The 15,578-nt window shown below is 56.1% G+C and overlaps 1 protein-coding gene across 1 annotated transcript; it reads left to right on the plus strand.

Annotated features, from left to right (window-relative positions):
- Positions 1 to 7,114: 7,114 nt before the first annotated feature.
- LOC141974210 (olfactory receptor 14J1-like) lies at positions 7,115 to 8,050 on the plus strand. The gene has a single exon (XM_074933549.1). The coding sequence runs from the start codon at positions 7,115 to 7,117 to the stop codon at positions 8,048 to 8,050; it is 936 nt and encodes a 311-aa protein (XP_074789650.1).
- The last annotated feature ends 7,528 nt before the right edge of the window (positions 8,051 to 15,578 follow it).

Genomic DNA, 15,578 nt, shown 5'->3' on the forward strand with positions numbered 1-15,578 from the left:
GGTGGGAGTTGGTGGGAAAGGTCTGAAAGATGCAGCTTCAGACTGTCATGGAGAAAGCTCAGGTGTGAACAGAGGTGCTGGAAAGCCAGGGGGCTGATGAGAGAAATGTGGGGTTGGAGGCAGGGACAAAGATTGCCCCCAGAGTGTCTGACATGGAGGGTCTTGGCTTCCCTCCATGTTCAGCCTCTATCAGCAGATGCTCAGGACCAATATCCAGTGGAGTTTGCTGATGTCACTTCATGGGTGAGCAGAAATACAAGGAGCAGTGGACAGAGAAGAAATTGTTTCTTATTGCCATGTAGGACTGAAAGCTTTTCCCTTTGCCTGCACGGCTGAAACCTCTCACACTCACCCCGTCAGAAGGGAGGAATGAAGTTCTGCCAGAGACTTGGCTTGTCAGGGGGATTTGCGTGTTCATGAGCCCTCTGGTGCCAAGTTCCTGAACTGCAGGTGCAGCAGAGGGGTTGGAGTGGCCTCTAGAGAAGGGCAAGTCAGCAGCAAAGCTCCAAGGCTGTGAGGGTGTCAGTGATGCCCAGCGAGGGCCATCACTGGAGAGGCCGGGCAGGGAATGAGGAGACAAGGTTCCTGTCCCTGGGGCTGGGGAAGCAGGAAGGCAGAGGCTCTGCTCACAGGCTGCCAATCCAATGTTGAGGGGCCCTGAAAGGCCTTGATGGGTTTCATCCCCAGGAGGGTCCAGCCCTGAGCCCATCCCCTGGGAACGGGGATCCTTTCCCTCCTGGGATGCTCAGGGCTCTTCCTGGGGCAGGGAGAGGCAGGGGGTGATGCCGAGGCAGGACAGCGGTCGGATCCCCCCAGGCTCTGTGGAGGGTGGGCAGGAGGCAGCAAAGTGCTGTGCCTGTAGGAACTGGTGTCCTCTCAGGGTCCTCAGGGGAAGCGACAGCAGCCATAGTCGAGAGGACAAGGATTTCAGTTCTGTTGGGGGGTGCCAGCCTCAGCCAAGGGCCCATCCCCACCACAGGCTGTCCCACACTTTCCTCTGCCTCTGCCTGTTTCTCTGCAGATTTTCACCCCACCCCTGCTGCCCCACCTCACTCTGACCCCAGGCTGTCCCAGCACTTACTGATGACTCTCTGTCCTCACTGTCTTCAAACACAAAGCTGTCATTGTCTGTGCTCTGACAAGGGCTGTGAGATCCCCAGAACCTGTGCAGCAGGTGATGAACTGATCACACACCCCATCCCCTGCCCCCCTGCGCCACTGCGAGGGAGGAGGGAGAGAAATCAGGAGCAAAGCTGAGCCTAGGAAGAAAGCAGGGGAGGGGGAAGGGGCTTTTACATGTGGTAAAACCTCTCAGTGTCCCACTCTGGGGTTTAACTTTTGTTGTTAGTGTTGGAATTAAATGGATGGGATTTTTGTTCCCCTAACCTGTCTGTCTTTTGCTCATGGCCATAAGGGGTGAATCATCCCTCCCTGTCCCGATCTTGATGTCTGAGCTCTTTGTTGTGTTTTTTCCTTCCCACTCCGGAGAGGGGAGGGGTCACTGAAAGGCCGAGCTGGCCAGAGCTGTGAAGACTGGCTGCCATGACCCTGAAACAGCAGGGCCCCAGTTCAGGAGGGGAGGGAGGAAGCAGATTGGAAGACACCAGACGCCAGAATGCAGAGGAGCAGCCTTTGGCCTGTTCTGGGCAGTTTCCGTGGGGATCTCATGGTCAGCAGCGCTGAAGGGAAGCCCAGCTCACTGCAACTGGTCTGCAAGAGCATCTTCCCAGCTTGGCAATGGTCTGTAGCAAAACTCAGTGGAAACTGGAAAGTGAGGTCAAGGGCATGAGAACAAAGGTGTTGTCTGCTTCAAGAAGAGTTAACAAAGTCGCAGAGAGAATGTGGGAGCTCTGCTCCATGTAGTAAGGGTCTGTGGAGAAAGGTCTGAGACACTCTGTCCTCTTCTCCTCAGCCTTCCCCAGCAAGGTCTGCCCGGCCTTTGTGCCTCGAGGCAGGACTCTGGAGCAGAACAGTCAGGGGGCGGTGAAAACTAGATCAGAGGCTACTTGATGAACCTCAACCCTTCCAGTCCACAAGCGCAGAGGGGCTGCATCCCAGGGTGCTGAGAGAGCAGGATGATGTCACAGAGAGGCCACTCCCCATCATCTCTGAAAGGTTTTGGAGACTGGGGAAATAACGGGAGTTTATTGATAGCACATGATCTGTAACCAGAACAGAAGGGAAATGGAAAAAGAATAAATGATTTCTTACTGTTCCTGAGAACTGAAACTTGTTCACGTTGACTGTGCTCCTGAAACCTCTGAGATGAAGCACCTAAGAAGAGAGGAGTTAAGGGAAGTGCTGCCCACTGCCTTGGCTTGTCAGGGCATTTTGTCTGTTCCTGAGCCCTCTAGTGCCAAATTCCTGAACTGCAGATCCTGAAAGAAGAACCAACAAGGCTCTGGAGCACTAAAAGTCAGCAGCAACCCCCCTGTGTCTGAGGGTATTACCGTGCCCCACCGAGGCCATCGCTGAAGAGACTCTGGAGGGAACCACCAGAAGAGGTGACCACCCCTGGGGGCGGGGGGAGAAGGAAATCAGAGGTGATGGAACCAGGCAGAAAAGGAACGTGGAGGTGGCTGTGAAGGGGTCCTAGAGTAGAGTGACAGAAGAGTTTGGGCTGGAAAAGACCTTTAAATGCCATCTAATCCAAGCCCCTGCAATGAGCAGGGACACCTTCAACTAGATCACGTGGCTCAAAGCCCCGTCCAAAGCGACCTTGAATGTTCCCAGGGACGGGGCCTCTACCACCGCTCTGGGCAGCCTGTTCCAGGGTTTCTCCAGTGCCACTGTAAAAGTGTTCTTCCTTTTATCTCCCTGAATCTGCCCTCTTTTAGTCGAGAACCATTACACTCTGTCCTTTCACAAAAGTCTCCCCCCATCTCACTTTGAAGCCCCCTCTCAGCGCTGAAAGGCAGCAGCAAGGTCTCCTTGGAGCCTTCTCTTCTCCAGGCTGAAGAATCCCTCTGAATATTTTTGTGGCCCTCCTTTGGAGCCACTCCAAGAGTTCCATGTCCCTGCCGTGCTGAGAACCCGAGCTGGACGCAGCACTCCGGGGGCTCTCAGCACAGCAGAGCGGCACCATCCCCTCCCTCGAGCTGCCGCCACACTTCATTTGATGCAGTCCAGGACACGGTTGGCTTCCTGGGCTCGGAGTGCACATTGCCATCTCAGGGTCAACTTTTCCTGCACCAGCACCCCCAAGTCCTTTTCTGCAGGACTGCTCCCAGCACCTTCATCCTCCAGCCTGTGCTGATACTGGGATTTGCCTTGACCCAGATGCAGGACCTTGCACTTGGCCTTGTTGCATTTCAGGAGGTTCGAAAGGCCCCACGTAGGACCTGCCAAGTAACCCTGACTCAATGACTTCAGTGGGACACAAAAGCTACAGAGGATATCTCTACAGTTACATCTGCTCCCTCCATGGTCACGGGGAGTGTGGGTGCTCTCCCGGTCATCATCAAGGGAAGAGCTGTGGTGGAAGGAAATGCACCATCACCCATCCTGGAGGGGACCTCGGGAGGTCTGTAGGCCAAGCACAAGCCCTGTCAGTGGAGACAGGAGAAACGAGGTTTGGGCTGTTTGTGTGCGGGGCTGTGGGAGTGGGAACCCTTGGCCTCTCCAGACACGTGTCCAGGAGTGATCTCTGCAGGAGCTGATCTCAGACTCTCCACCTGTCCAGGAGCTGCCCGGGGATCCCTCATCCCTCCAGGACCTGCCCTCCACCACCACAAAGGTCTCTCTCCAGCACAGTCACGGAACCACTGAGGCTGGCAGGCAGCCAGCTCCCACCTTCTCTCTGCTGCCTCTTCCTGCTGCATTTTTGTCAGGACTTTCTTCCTCATCCACACCAGCCTCCTGCCATGTTGCTTCACTTCCTGCCTGTAGGGATGGACTTTTGTGCCGCCTGAAGACGGGACTCTTGACCATCAAACAGCTCTCCCCTCTTCTCTGCAGGGTCACAGCCCACGAGATATTTCAACAGGCCAGAGCCTGCTCTCCTGACGTCCTGATCTTTGCCTTCTTCCCTTCTCTCAGGAGCCTCAACACTCCTTTGTCTCCCTTGACTGTTCCATCCCCGACCAGCTCTCCCTTGTTTCTAAGTCTGATTTCCTGCAGGACACCTCCCCTCACTGGCTCCTCCGTCACCCTTGTTGGGATGATGTTGTCAAGTAATTCCAAAAACCTCCTGGATCACTTTCACGTTGCTGTGTTGTCCCTTCAGCAAATATTGGGATAGGTCAGGACTGACATGAGGACCAGGGCTTCTTCCAGTAGAATGAAGGCTTCATCTACTGCCCCTTCGTCACCGGGGGGTCTGTACCAGACATCCACCCACCACAGTGTTGCCCAGGAGCCTTCAGCTCTCAGCTGACTCATCCTCCATGCCCAGGCAGAGCTCCACACATTCCTGCTGCTCTCGCCCAGGAAGGACAATTTCCCTCCTGGGTCCATCCCCACAGCCTCATCAGTACCAGACCCTGAGGACTCACGGTTTCTGCAGGAGAAGGGATTGACAGTGTCATAAAACTCATGTTTCTCTGTTGGGAGAGACACCCCAGTCAAGCCAGCTGCACGCAAACATGGAAAGCTGACCAAATGGAGCTTCAGTTTGTGTGGACCTTGAGAATCTCTGGGTCTGGGAAAACGGAAGCCACTTGAAGTTCTACACGGAGAAGTAACCAGACGTACCTCAGTGTTGGATGGGGGGTGAATGCCCCATAGCTGAGGGCAGGCTGGGACCTGCCGGGCTGAGCAGCGGCTCTGAGGAGAAGGGCCTGGGCACTGTGAGGGATTCCCTACGAGCCAGGAGAGGATGGACACGATGAACAAGGGCAGCTGCCTACGGGGCTGCATTGGGAGGAGCGTGGGCCACCCAGACACCCTGGGTTACCATCCCCCTCCACTCACACTGGTGTGGCCCCACACACATGGGTGAGTCCCAGGGAGTGGGTCCCCATTCTGGAGAAGTGGGGGGGACCTGGAGAGAGTTGAGTGAAGCTCTGCCAAGGTGGGGTTTGGGACCCAGTGCCCATGGACTGTGTGGGGTGCCTGAGGGACCTGGAGTTCTTTGGCCCAGCCGTGTGGAGGCTCCAGGCACCATAGGAGTAGCCTGAGAGTGGCTGACGGGGGATTACAGAGATGATGGAGAATTTCATTGAAGTAAGAAAGAGCGTGAGAAACACTAATGCCAAAAAGTACAGCAGGGGACGCCCAGGCTGGGCACAGAGCAATGTCCCTGGAAGGGCAGTGCTGTGGTGGAACAGGTCACCCCGAGGGAGACTGGAGCAGCCCCAGGCTTTGTGTGTCAAGGAGCAGGCAGGGAGGACGCAGAGATCTCAGGAAAGGAAGGGAGATGCTCAGGGGAGAGCAGGGTGTGGGAGCTGGGTGGACGTCTCCAGCCTGCAGAGAAAGAGGTGCAGGTGTGGGACACGGTGGGACAGCCTGTGGTGGAGACGACAGAGGGGTGAGCAAAGTCTGAGCATCCCCCAGCAGAGCTGAGCTCTCTCTGCCCTTGGCTCTGGCTGGTGTCTCTGCCACTGGTGGCCATGAGGAAGCCCCTTCCCCTTCCAGCACTGGGTCTCGTGGCCTCCCCTTCCCCAGCCGAGAGCCTGGCAGGGGTTGGACCATAGTCCTGCCCTTGGCATTGCCCATCCCCACATCACCCTGCCCCAGGAAGAGCCCTGAGGAACAGCATCTGACTTCCCAGGGGCTGGGGGTCAGGGCGTGGCCCTTTGCTCCCTGTAACACACCCAGGTTTGCTCAGAATCTGTTCCACACTGACAGGGCCTTTGTTTCCCTGTCATCTCTGCCGGGAGTTTTCTGCTGTAACCAGCCCCGCAGGAGGTTTGTCAGTAACGGTCCTCACTGGGAGCCATTAACACTCCAAGAAACTTTGCAGTTGGCCTCTGGCTTTGACTTCCTGACTGGCACCTTCATCATCCAATCACTGTCTGAGGTCCATGGACTCAGACCAACCCTCCTCAAGGAGTCATTAAAATGCCTTGGGCTTGCATTCTGCTGTGATGCTGGGCCGGGCTGCTGGGCTGGAGGGAGCTGAGGGCAAGTGGTCAGCGCTGCAGAGAGCCAGCTCTGCCCAGGAGCAGCTCCTCTGCAAAGCGCAGCAGGGCTGAGGGCACTGCCTGCAGGCACCGAGGGCAGAGGAGCCGGGCACAGAGAGGGCAGAGGCAGACGGCACTGGCAGGGTGCTGAGAGCTCACTGCAGGAGAAATCTTCCCAGCAGGTAACATGGTAAGTGAACTCTTGTTTTGCTGGGTGGGCAGGGGGAGGTGGCATTTTATTCCTCCTTTCTAGAGAAAGTGCTAAGGCAGCTGTTTCATTAGCACATCTTTAATTGTCTCCTGAGCCCCTGCAGAGGCAGAGCTGCCCCTGGGCAGGGCCCTGCTGCCAGGAGGGGTCTGCAGGGCAGAGCTGAGCACCCAGCGGGTGGGATGGGGGCTGTGAGCACTGACAGGGAGGAGACGTGGGGACAGAGAAGCAGCTCCTGGCTGGGACAGCTCCAGGCACCAGAGACATGGGCAGGGAGTCAGAGGGAGCTGCTGCTGGAAACACCTTGGGGGCAGGAATTCAGGCACCCCCTGCCATCCCCTGCAGTGCAGACACCCACTCCAGAGGAGCCCCCTGGTCTCCTCTCCCAGCCAGCAGAGCCCCACCCGCTGTCCCTGTGCTGCCTCCTCCCAGCAGCACTGGGGCATTTCCCCACCTTTCCCCGTGGGCCTCTGCTCCCCGCGTTGGGATCACCGGACGTTCGGGGATGGGCGGGGGTTCAGCTGGGAGCAAGACCTGTGGGCACTGCCATGCAGATGTTTCCCTGGGAGTGAAATGTCCGAGTGCCCTCGCCATCTGCAGGCTCCGGGGGACACAAAGGAGCCAGTTCCCCCCTCGGGACACCCCATCTTTAGGGCACTGGACTCTTTCCCAGTGGGGTCCTGCTGGGCTGCAGCCTGTCCTCCAGAAGGGCACAGCTCTCCCCGGGCAGCTCTGTGTTCTCCAGCAGCCCCGTGAGGAACTGGATGGAGAGAAATGAGAAATCTGTCCCGACTGATTGATGCTTTTTCCTCTGTGAACAGGCCCTCGTGCCGTGAGGGAGCAAATGTCCAACGGCAGCTCCACCACCGAGTTCCTCCTCCTGGCATTCGCAGACAGACGGGAGCTGCAGCTCCTGCACTTCTGGCTCTTCCTGGGCATCTCCCTGGCTGCCCTCCTGGGCAACGGCCTCATCATCACCGCCATCGCCTGTGACCACCGCCTGCACACCCCCATGTACTTCTTCCTCCTCAACCTCTCCCTCCTCGACCTGGGCTCCATCTCCACCACTCTCCCCAAAGCCATGGCCAACTCCCTCTGGGACAACAGGCACATCTCCTACTTGGGATGTGCTGCACAGGTGTTTTTCTTTCTCTTCTTCATCTCAGCAGAATTTTATGTACTCACCATCATGTCCTACGACCGCTACGTTGCCATCTGCAAACCCCTGCACTACGGGACCCTCCTGGGCAGCAGAGCTTGTGTCCACATGGCAGCAGCTGCCTGGGGCACTGGGTTCCTCAATTCTCTCCTGCACACGGCCAACACATTTTCACTTACATTCTGTAAAGGCAATGTTCTGGACCAGTTCTTCTGTGAAATCCCCCAGATCCTCAAGCTCTCCTGCTCACACTCCTACCTCAGGGAAGTTGGGCTTCTTTTAATTAGTATCTCTTTGGCTTTTGGGTGTTTTGTGTTCATTGTGGTGTCCTATGTGCAGATCTTCAGGGCCGTGCTGAGGATCCCCTCTGAGCAGGGACGGCACAAAGCCTTTTCCACGTGCCTCCCTCACCTGGCCGTGGTCTCCCTCTTTATCAGCACTGGCACATTTGCCAACCTGAAGCCCCCCTCCATCTCCTCCCCATCCCTGGACCTGGTGGTGTCATTTCTGTACTCGGTGGTGCCTCCAGCAGTGAACCCCCTCATCTACAGCATGAGGAACCAGGAGCTTAAACAGACACTGAAGAAGCTGATTCAATCAGCTGTTTCTCAGCACCATTAACCTGCCCGTGTCTCTTCAGAAGTGATTTCACATTCATTCAGGGAACCTCCTGCATTCGGGCATTTTATCTGTGATAACCATGTTTGTCCATGTCTGCACCCACTCCACTTCCCCAGAGGCATGACCCAGCCTGTCTGACCCAGAGCTCTGTTCCCGTGTGTCTGGCACGATGGTACAGCTGGGCTCCCATGTGGCACCTCTGTAATAAAAGGGGATTTCCTCAATGTCTGCACGTTGGGCTCTTCTTCCAAAGCTGAGGGCAGGCTGAAGAAATTGTCCCCACAAGGGGCTTGGGTTGTTTATGGAAGGAGGGCATGGGGCGATGTGTTAGGGAAAGGTCCTGGGCTGAGCCTTCCCCCGTGGGTGCTGAGTTCCCCCGAAGATGGAGAATGATCCCAGGGATGTGCCTGGGACTGTCACCCCATGGCTTTCAGGCACCACAGCTGACTCTCTATCCAGAGCAGCACCACGAGTCCTGTGAGAGCAAGGGGACAGGGTGTAGGAGTGACAGGTCAGGTCAGCATGGAAATATCTCACTGCTGAAAAGATTTCTAGGGGCTGGAACATTCCCCAAGAAAAGCAGAGGATCAGCACTGTGCAGCCAGGGGAAATAAATCACCACCATAAACTTATTTCTAATGCAGCAGCTCGGGGATGTTTCTCTACGGCAGGGGAAGCTGGAGAAGCCTGAGGAGCCTTTTTCTGGGAGGGGCTGGCACAGAGGGGCTTGCTGGGAGTGGACAATAAGGATGCCTTGGAGACAGGAGCAGGGACACAGGGAGACACTGGTATCCATCTCCTCATGCCATGGCTGGCCTCAGCCCTGGGGCTGATGGGGAGGCTGAGACACCTCTCATTTCTTCCTTCACTCCCACACCTGAACAGAACTCAGGAAACATCCATGAGCCTGGAGGATGCAGAAAAATCCAGCTCAGAGGTCCCATGGCTGCAGGGGAAGCAGAAGGGTTTGTGGGACACGTGAGAGTGCAGGGAGAGAGAGATGGGGGTGTGACAGTGTGTGTGTAACAGGCAGGAAGGACATGGAGGGTTGGAGTGTTTGCTGCTGAAGTGAAATAGGTTGAGTTTTGATCTGGAGACAGCAGAAGCAGGAGGCTGTGCAGTTCAGTGCTGGGACATGGGGATAAATAGAGGATCCAAGGGAGGCTGGGGGCTGGGACATCTTTAGGCTCCTGAGGAGCATTATCAGGCCTATGGAAGGAGCTGCACAGGTTCTGGGGATTTCACAGCCCTTGTCAGAGCACAGACAATGACAGTTTTGTGTTTGAAGACAGTGAGGACAGAGAGTCATCAGTAAGTGCTGGGACAGCCTGGGGTCAGAGTGAGGTGGGGCAGCAGGGGTGGGGTGAAAATCTGCAGAGAAACAGGTAGAGGCAGAGGAAAGTGTGGGACAGCCTGTGGTGGGGATGGGCCCTTGGCTGAGGCTGGCACCCCCCAACAGAACTGAAATCCTTGTCCTCTCGACTATGGCTGCTGTCGCTTCCCCTGAGGACCCTGAGAGGACACCAGTTCCTACAGGCACAGCACTTTGCTGCCTCCTCGCCACCCTCCACAGAGCCTGGGGGGATCCGACCGCTGTCCTGCCTCGGCATCACCCCCTGCCTCTCCCTGCCCCAGGAAGAGCCCTGAGCATCCCAGGAGGGAAAGGATCCCCGTTCCCAGGGGATGGGCTCAGGGCTGGACCCTCCTGGGGATGAAACCCATCAAGGCCTTTCAGGGCCCCTCAACATTGGATTGGCAGCCTGTGAGCAGAGCCTCTGCCTTCCTGCTTCCCCAGCCCCAGGGACAGGAACCTTGTCTCCTCATTCCCTGCCCGGCCTCTCCAGTGATGGCCCTCGCTGGGCATCACTGACACCCTCACAGCCTTGGAGCTTTGCTGCTGACTTGCCCTTCTCTAGAGGCCACTCCAACCCCTCTGCTGCACCTGCAGTTCAGGAACTTGGCACCAGAGGGCTCATGAACACGCAAATCCCCCTGACAAGCCAAGTCTCTGGCACAACTTCATTCCTCCCTTCTGACGGGGTGAGTGTGAGAGGTTTCAGCCGTGCAGGCAAAGGGAAAAGCTTTCAGTCCTACATGGCAATCAGAAACAATTTGTTCTCTTTCCACTGCTCCTTGTATTTCTGCTCACCCATGAAGTGACATCAGCAAACTCCAATGGATATTGGTCCTGAGCATCTGCTGATAGAGGCTGAACATGGAGGGAAGCCAAGACCCTCCATGTCAGACACTCTGGGGGCAATCTTTGTCCCTGCCTCCAACCCCACATTTCTCTCATCAGCCCCCTGGCACATCCAGCACCTCTGTTCAAAGCTGAGCTTTCTCCATGACAGTCTGAAGCTGCATCTTTCAGACCTTTCCCACCAACTCCCACCTGCTGTACTTGGTACTTGCACACAGCTGCACGCAGACACAGAAGGATGTTTAATTGCCAGAAAGCTAAATCAGCAGAAGGCATGGTTCAATCAAAAATAAAATACACTCCTCTGCTGCATATTAAGTCCATTTTACCACTTCTGAAGGCCACTTTCCAAAGTGGAGATGGTCTTAGACCAAAAGAAAACATATTTTTTTGTCAAGCAGAGACCCCAAGAACCCCCACAGCCCCCCCTGCCCCAGACTCTGTCCATAGTCACTCCCAGAGTCACAGCCTGAAGTCACGAGCTCCCTCAAGCTTCCCATCTGCATCCCATCCCTTCCCATTGCCATCGGCAAACCCACCAGTTAAACAGGACTGGACTCAGGACTGGCCCCTGGGGGTCACCACTGGTGCCCTGCTCCCACGGGCACTTTGTGCTCTTGGCCACGGCCTTCTGGATCCGGCCATTCACCCTGTTTCCAGCCCCCCTCCCTCACGCCTATCGGGCTGTGACGGGATGCAGCGTGACAAGAATTGTTACTGCGGAGGTGAAACCCCTTCCCTGCTCTCCCCTCACCCACCAGCCGAGGCATCTTCTTGCTGTGGTGGGTTACCCGTGGCTGATCACCCAACTGCCACCCAGCTGCTCGCTCACGGCCTCTCCCACCCCAGCGGGATGGGGGAGAAAATAGGAAGAATGGGGGTGAGAAAGCTGCTGGGTGGGGACAAGGACAGGGAAATCTCTTCCCCGTTCCCAATGTGGGCAAGGCAGGACTTAGAGGAAAACAATTGAAATTATTGTCAATTAAAACAGATGTTTAATTATGAACTCAGCTCCTAATAATAATAATAAAAACCCCACAAACAAACATTAAAACAACGCCTTTCCTCCTCCCTCCCCAGGCTCAGCTTCACTCCCTCACTCCAGGCCCCTCTCCCCCATCCTGAGCAGTGCAGGGGCGTTTGGGATTGGGTTCTGTGAGGGGTGAGAAACCAGGCCTGCGAGAAACTAACAAACAGCCCGAGAAAGCAAAAGTTGGGGCTGACCGAAGAAATGCCTCAAACACTCCTAAGACAAAAGCGAGTCCCCGGGTGGATGTTGTGGAGGTCGAGGGTGATGAGGCTGCCCCAATCACACCAGGTGCAGCTGGGGGAGGGAGCCCTGTGGAGACAGGACGGCCCTGCTCTGGGGCACCTGGGCACATTGCAAGGGCCATGTGTCCGGGGAGTGACCTTTGCTTCATTATCCACGAAATGCATATTAAAGTTAACACCCTCAATATGCTAATGAGGGCTGACATGACCATGCTAATTACATCATCCCATGGAACACCTGACCCCTCCCTGTACATGGGGTACGTAGGTGTGTGGCTCGACCTAGGGGACGGACACAAGGAATGTTGGTATAAATGGAGGTGGGGCGGCTGAAAGTGGGGGGCCCTGGAGAGAGCAGTGAAGTGAAGGAGACTGATGCCGCCTCCTGGAACCCTCGCCGGCGGGATCAGCGCAGGGACCCAGACCGGTGATCTGTATTCCCCCAGTCCCTCTGTCTCCCTCTTTCCCTTTTCCATTAAGCAATGCCAGGCAGATTGTATTGCTCGCCTCAACTTGCGATATCCTTAGCCAATTATCGTGTGTTCAATTAGCACATTGTGGGGAGTTAATTAATGTTTGGGCTTTAAGACTTGACTGCTCTGTTGGGCTTTGTGAATCTGAGTCACTTGTCCCCTCGTCTGAGCGGGACGTGACAGTACTCGAGTGAAAGCTGCCATCAAATTTCATCAAGTCACACTCTCACAAAGTCACATTAAAATCACTTTTTCAGACACCTTTCCCCGTGATACTCTCAGTGATCTACACCACTCACCCGTGACACGAGGGGACAAAGACCTGGGCTCTGTGGGCCCCTCCCAGCCTTGCCAGCGCCCTTTGCCATCCCACCGCGGGCTGTTCTGCCCTGTCCCACCCCTGCCCCTCTCTCCCCGCAGGCTGCAGCACCCATCTCCCTGCCCCGCCTTGCTCCCACCCCACCATTTCCCGACCTTCACTGATGTTGCCCACTCCAGGGAAAGCTCTACGGCCTCCGAAACCGCCCTCCCAGCAGGGAACCCAACCCAAAGGCTTCCTGTGGCCTTTCCCCTGACCAGAGAGCAGGAACCCCACCAGGACCTTCTCAACCACGTGGCCGCTGTGGCCTTCCAGCTTCTGGGAGGGACGTGCCCAAGCCCTGTGCCTGCTGCTGTCCCACGTGTGCTCAGGTGGAATGGACACGACAGCCCACGGCCCAGCCCTTCTCCTGGGTGAGGCCTGCGGGGGCTTTGGCAGAGGCACTTTCCCAGCCGGGTACCTGCTGCTGGCCTCTCACCCCAGAGACAGAACTGACCTCACGGTCCCTTCACAGCCACACGCTTCCTGCTGGACTGAGACTGTCTGAGACACAACTGACTCATAATACCGTGCGCATCCACCCCCTCCTCATGGCCCAGGACCTGACCAGAGCAAACTCTGCTTCTTTATTAACACCTATCACATATTTCTTATTACTGGTCTGAGTGGAGAAGCATTCTTCACAGGAACTGCTGTGGTTATGTTGACACATTTCATAGTTACTCTTTGTTGATGGATATTTTCTCTTCTCCCTCAGGCTATTCTGTCATCAGAAACCTTGTCAAGGGAAAGATCCATAGAATCAAAGAGTAACTCAGGGGTGAAGAGAGCCCTGAAAAACCTCTTGTCCAACTCTCAAGCTGAAGGCAAGTTGAACCAGGTGAGGTTGTTCAAGGCCTCTCTCCAGCTTCGCATCACCCACAAAGGAGCTGATGTGCGCTCTGTCCCATCGTAGAGGGGGACAGGAAAGATGTTCACTGTGTTGGCCCAGGAGCTGGTCACTGAGGGATGCCACTAGTGACCGGCTGCACGCAGGACTTTGTACCCCTGATGGCATTTAAGGTTGATCACCCAGCCAACATCCCACCCACCCTAACGTCCACTTCTTCAGCCCAGGCAGCACCCACCTGGCTATGAGAACACGATGGGAGACCATGTCACAGGCCTTGCACAATCCCATGTGCACAACACGCCCTGCTTTCCCCGGTCTGTTGTGGGTCAGCAATCCCTTCCTTGGCCTTCAGCTACCTGGACACGGCTGAAGGAGGACGTAGCCTACGACCTTCCCAGGGATGGAGGGAAGCTGACAAGCCTATAACTCTCCCCCTATAATTCTCCCAGTTCTCATTCCTGCCCTTCTTGAAGATGGGTTTGCCCTCGGCCTTCTCCATGGACCCCAGAACCTCTCTGATTGCTCTGGCCCTTCTGAGGGCTCAGCCCAGAATCACCGGCGAGGGTGACGGAGCCAACAGGAGCACTTGCCATGAGCCTGTCCAAGGCAGCGGAGATGAGTCTCACTGGGAGAGTGGGGGTTGTTCCTGGGTCACACACACAAGTGTCCGGGCTCTGTCAGGTGCCCACATCTCAGCTGGCCCCATGCCCTCACCTTACACACAGGGGGTTCAGAGACACGAGTCCTTCCCTTGCACACGCAGAGGCAGTGCATTGCCGGAGTCGTCGTGTCTCTCTGGGCTCCTGCTGCCACGGCCAGAGGCTGGGAGGCCCCTCAGCCCTGTGCTGATCACCCTGCTCTGCACTCGTGGGAGATGCCCCACGGCATGAGGAATGGACTCGGGGACCTCGGTTCAAGGAAACACCTCCCAGGGCTGCAGCCAGGGGGTTGCCCAGGGGACGTTACTGTCGAAGTGAAGTGACCTCATGACCCTGTTTGTGCCACACACCTTCACAGCACCCCCAGGAATAGCTGATGGCAGTTGTGCTCTCTCACCTCACACACATGATGTGCATGTTTACATCTCCTCCATAAAATGCAAACATGAACTTCTGACCTACTCGTTTGGTGTCCCTCTGTGGAGGGACAAAGACCCTCTATGATCTAGGGTGAGAGGCCAGTGATGGAAATGGTGTTTGGGAGGGGCTGGAGCGTGATGATTTCCTTGGGTCAGGGTCATGGTTTAACCCCAGCCAGCATCTGAGCCCCACACAGCCACTCACTCACTGCCCTGGGTGCGATGAGGGAGTGAATCACAAGGGTAAAAGTAAGAAAACTCACAAGTTGAGATACAGACTATTTTGTAGGTAAAGCAAAAGCCACACGTGTAAGCAGAGGAAAACATGGAATTCAATCACTTCCCATTGCCAGTCAGGTCTTCTGCCAGAATATCAGGGCTCCATCACACATAACAGTGACGTGGGAAGACGAACTCCATGACTCTGAATGTCCCCATGTTCGTCCTTCTCTCCCAGCTTTATATAACTGAGCATGATGTCCTAAGGTACAAAATACCCCATTGGTCAGTCGGGGTCAGCTGTCCCAGCCGTGTCCCCTCCCAGCTCCTTGTGCACCCCCAGCTGCTCGCTGGTGGGGTGGGGTGAGGAGCAGGAATGTCCCTGACCCTGTGTAAGCCCTGCTCAGCAATAACGAAATCAGCCCTGCGTTACCAGCACTGTTCATGGCACAAACCAAACCCCAGCCCCATAGCAGCTCCCAGCAAGAAAAGGAACTCTCTCCCAGCCAGAGCAGCACAGGCAGCTGCCCCAGTGTGTCCAGTGAGCGCAGACACAGAGCAGAGCCTGCTCCTTCAGGTCTCTCCCAGGAGGCCTGGCTGTGCGAGGACACTGCTGCCAGCCCCCACCCTGCAAATCACACTGTTCACCTCTTCGCTGGGGTTTTCCTCTGCGGGCCACTTCCTTGGGCGTGTTCTTGAGATCAGGTTTGGGAGAAGAGCTCAGCCTTCAGGCACTGCCCTGAGCAGATCCTCTTTCATGAGGGAACCGCTCTTCGGGAGGCCGGCTCTGTCACACAAGTGCCCGGTGCCTGTCCCTGCCTGCGGTCACAGGGCTGTCACACAGCAGGGGTGTGACCAAGCTGCCAGGGCACTCAGGCCTCACACCAAACCGAAGGGATCAGAAAGAGAGTGTGGAAGGGAAGAGAGAACATCTCTGGAGGACCAAGTGCTCCCTGGCAGGGCTGCCATGCTGGGACTCTCTTCCCCTCCACCGCTGCACACAGGAAATTTACGTGCATGTCCTTAAAAACTTAAAGAAAGTATCTCAGAACAAGAAAAGTAGCTGGAGGCCCTT

This window comes from Athene noctua, unplaced genomic scaffold (genome assembly GCF_965140245.1).
Source record: "Athene noctua unplaced genomic scaffold, bAthNoc1.hap1.1 HAP1_HAP1_scaffold_36, whole genome shotgun sequence".
Lineage (NCBI taxonomy): Eukaryota > Metazoa > Chordata > Aves > Strigiformes > Strigidae > Athene > Athene noctua.

Bases quoted from the DNA above. Each gene is read 5' to 3' on its own strand.
- LOC141974210 (XM_074933549.1), top strand. From the start codon at position 7,115: ATGTCCAACGGCAGCTCCACCACCGAGTTCCTCCTCCTGGCATTCGCA.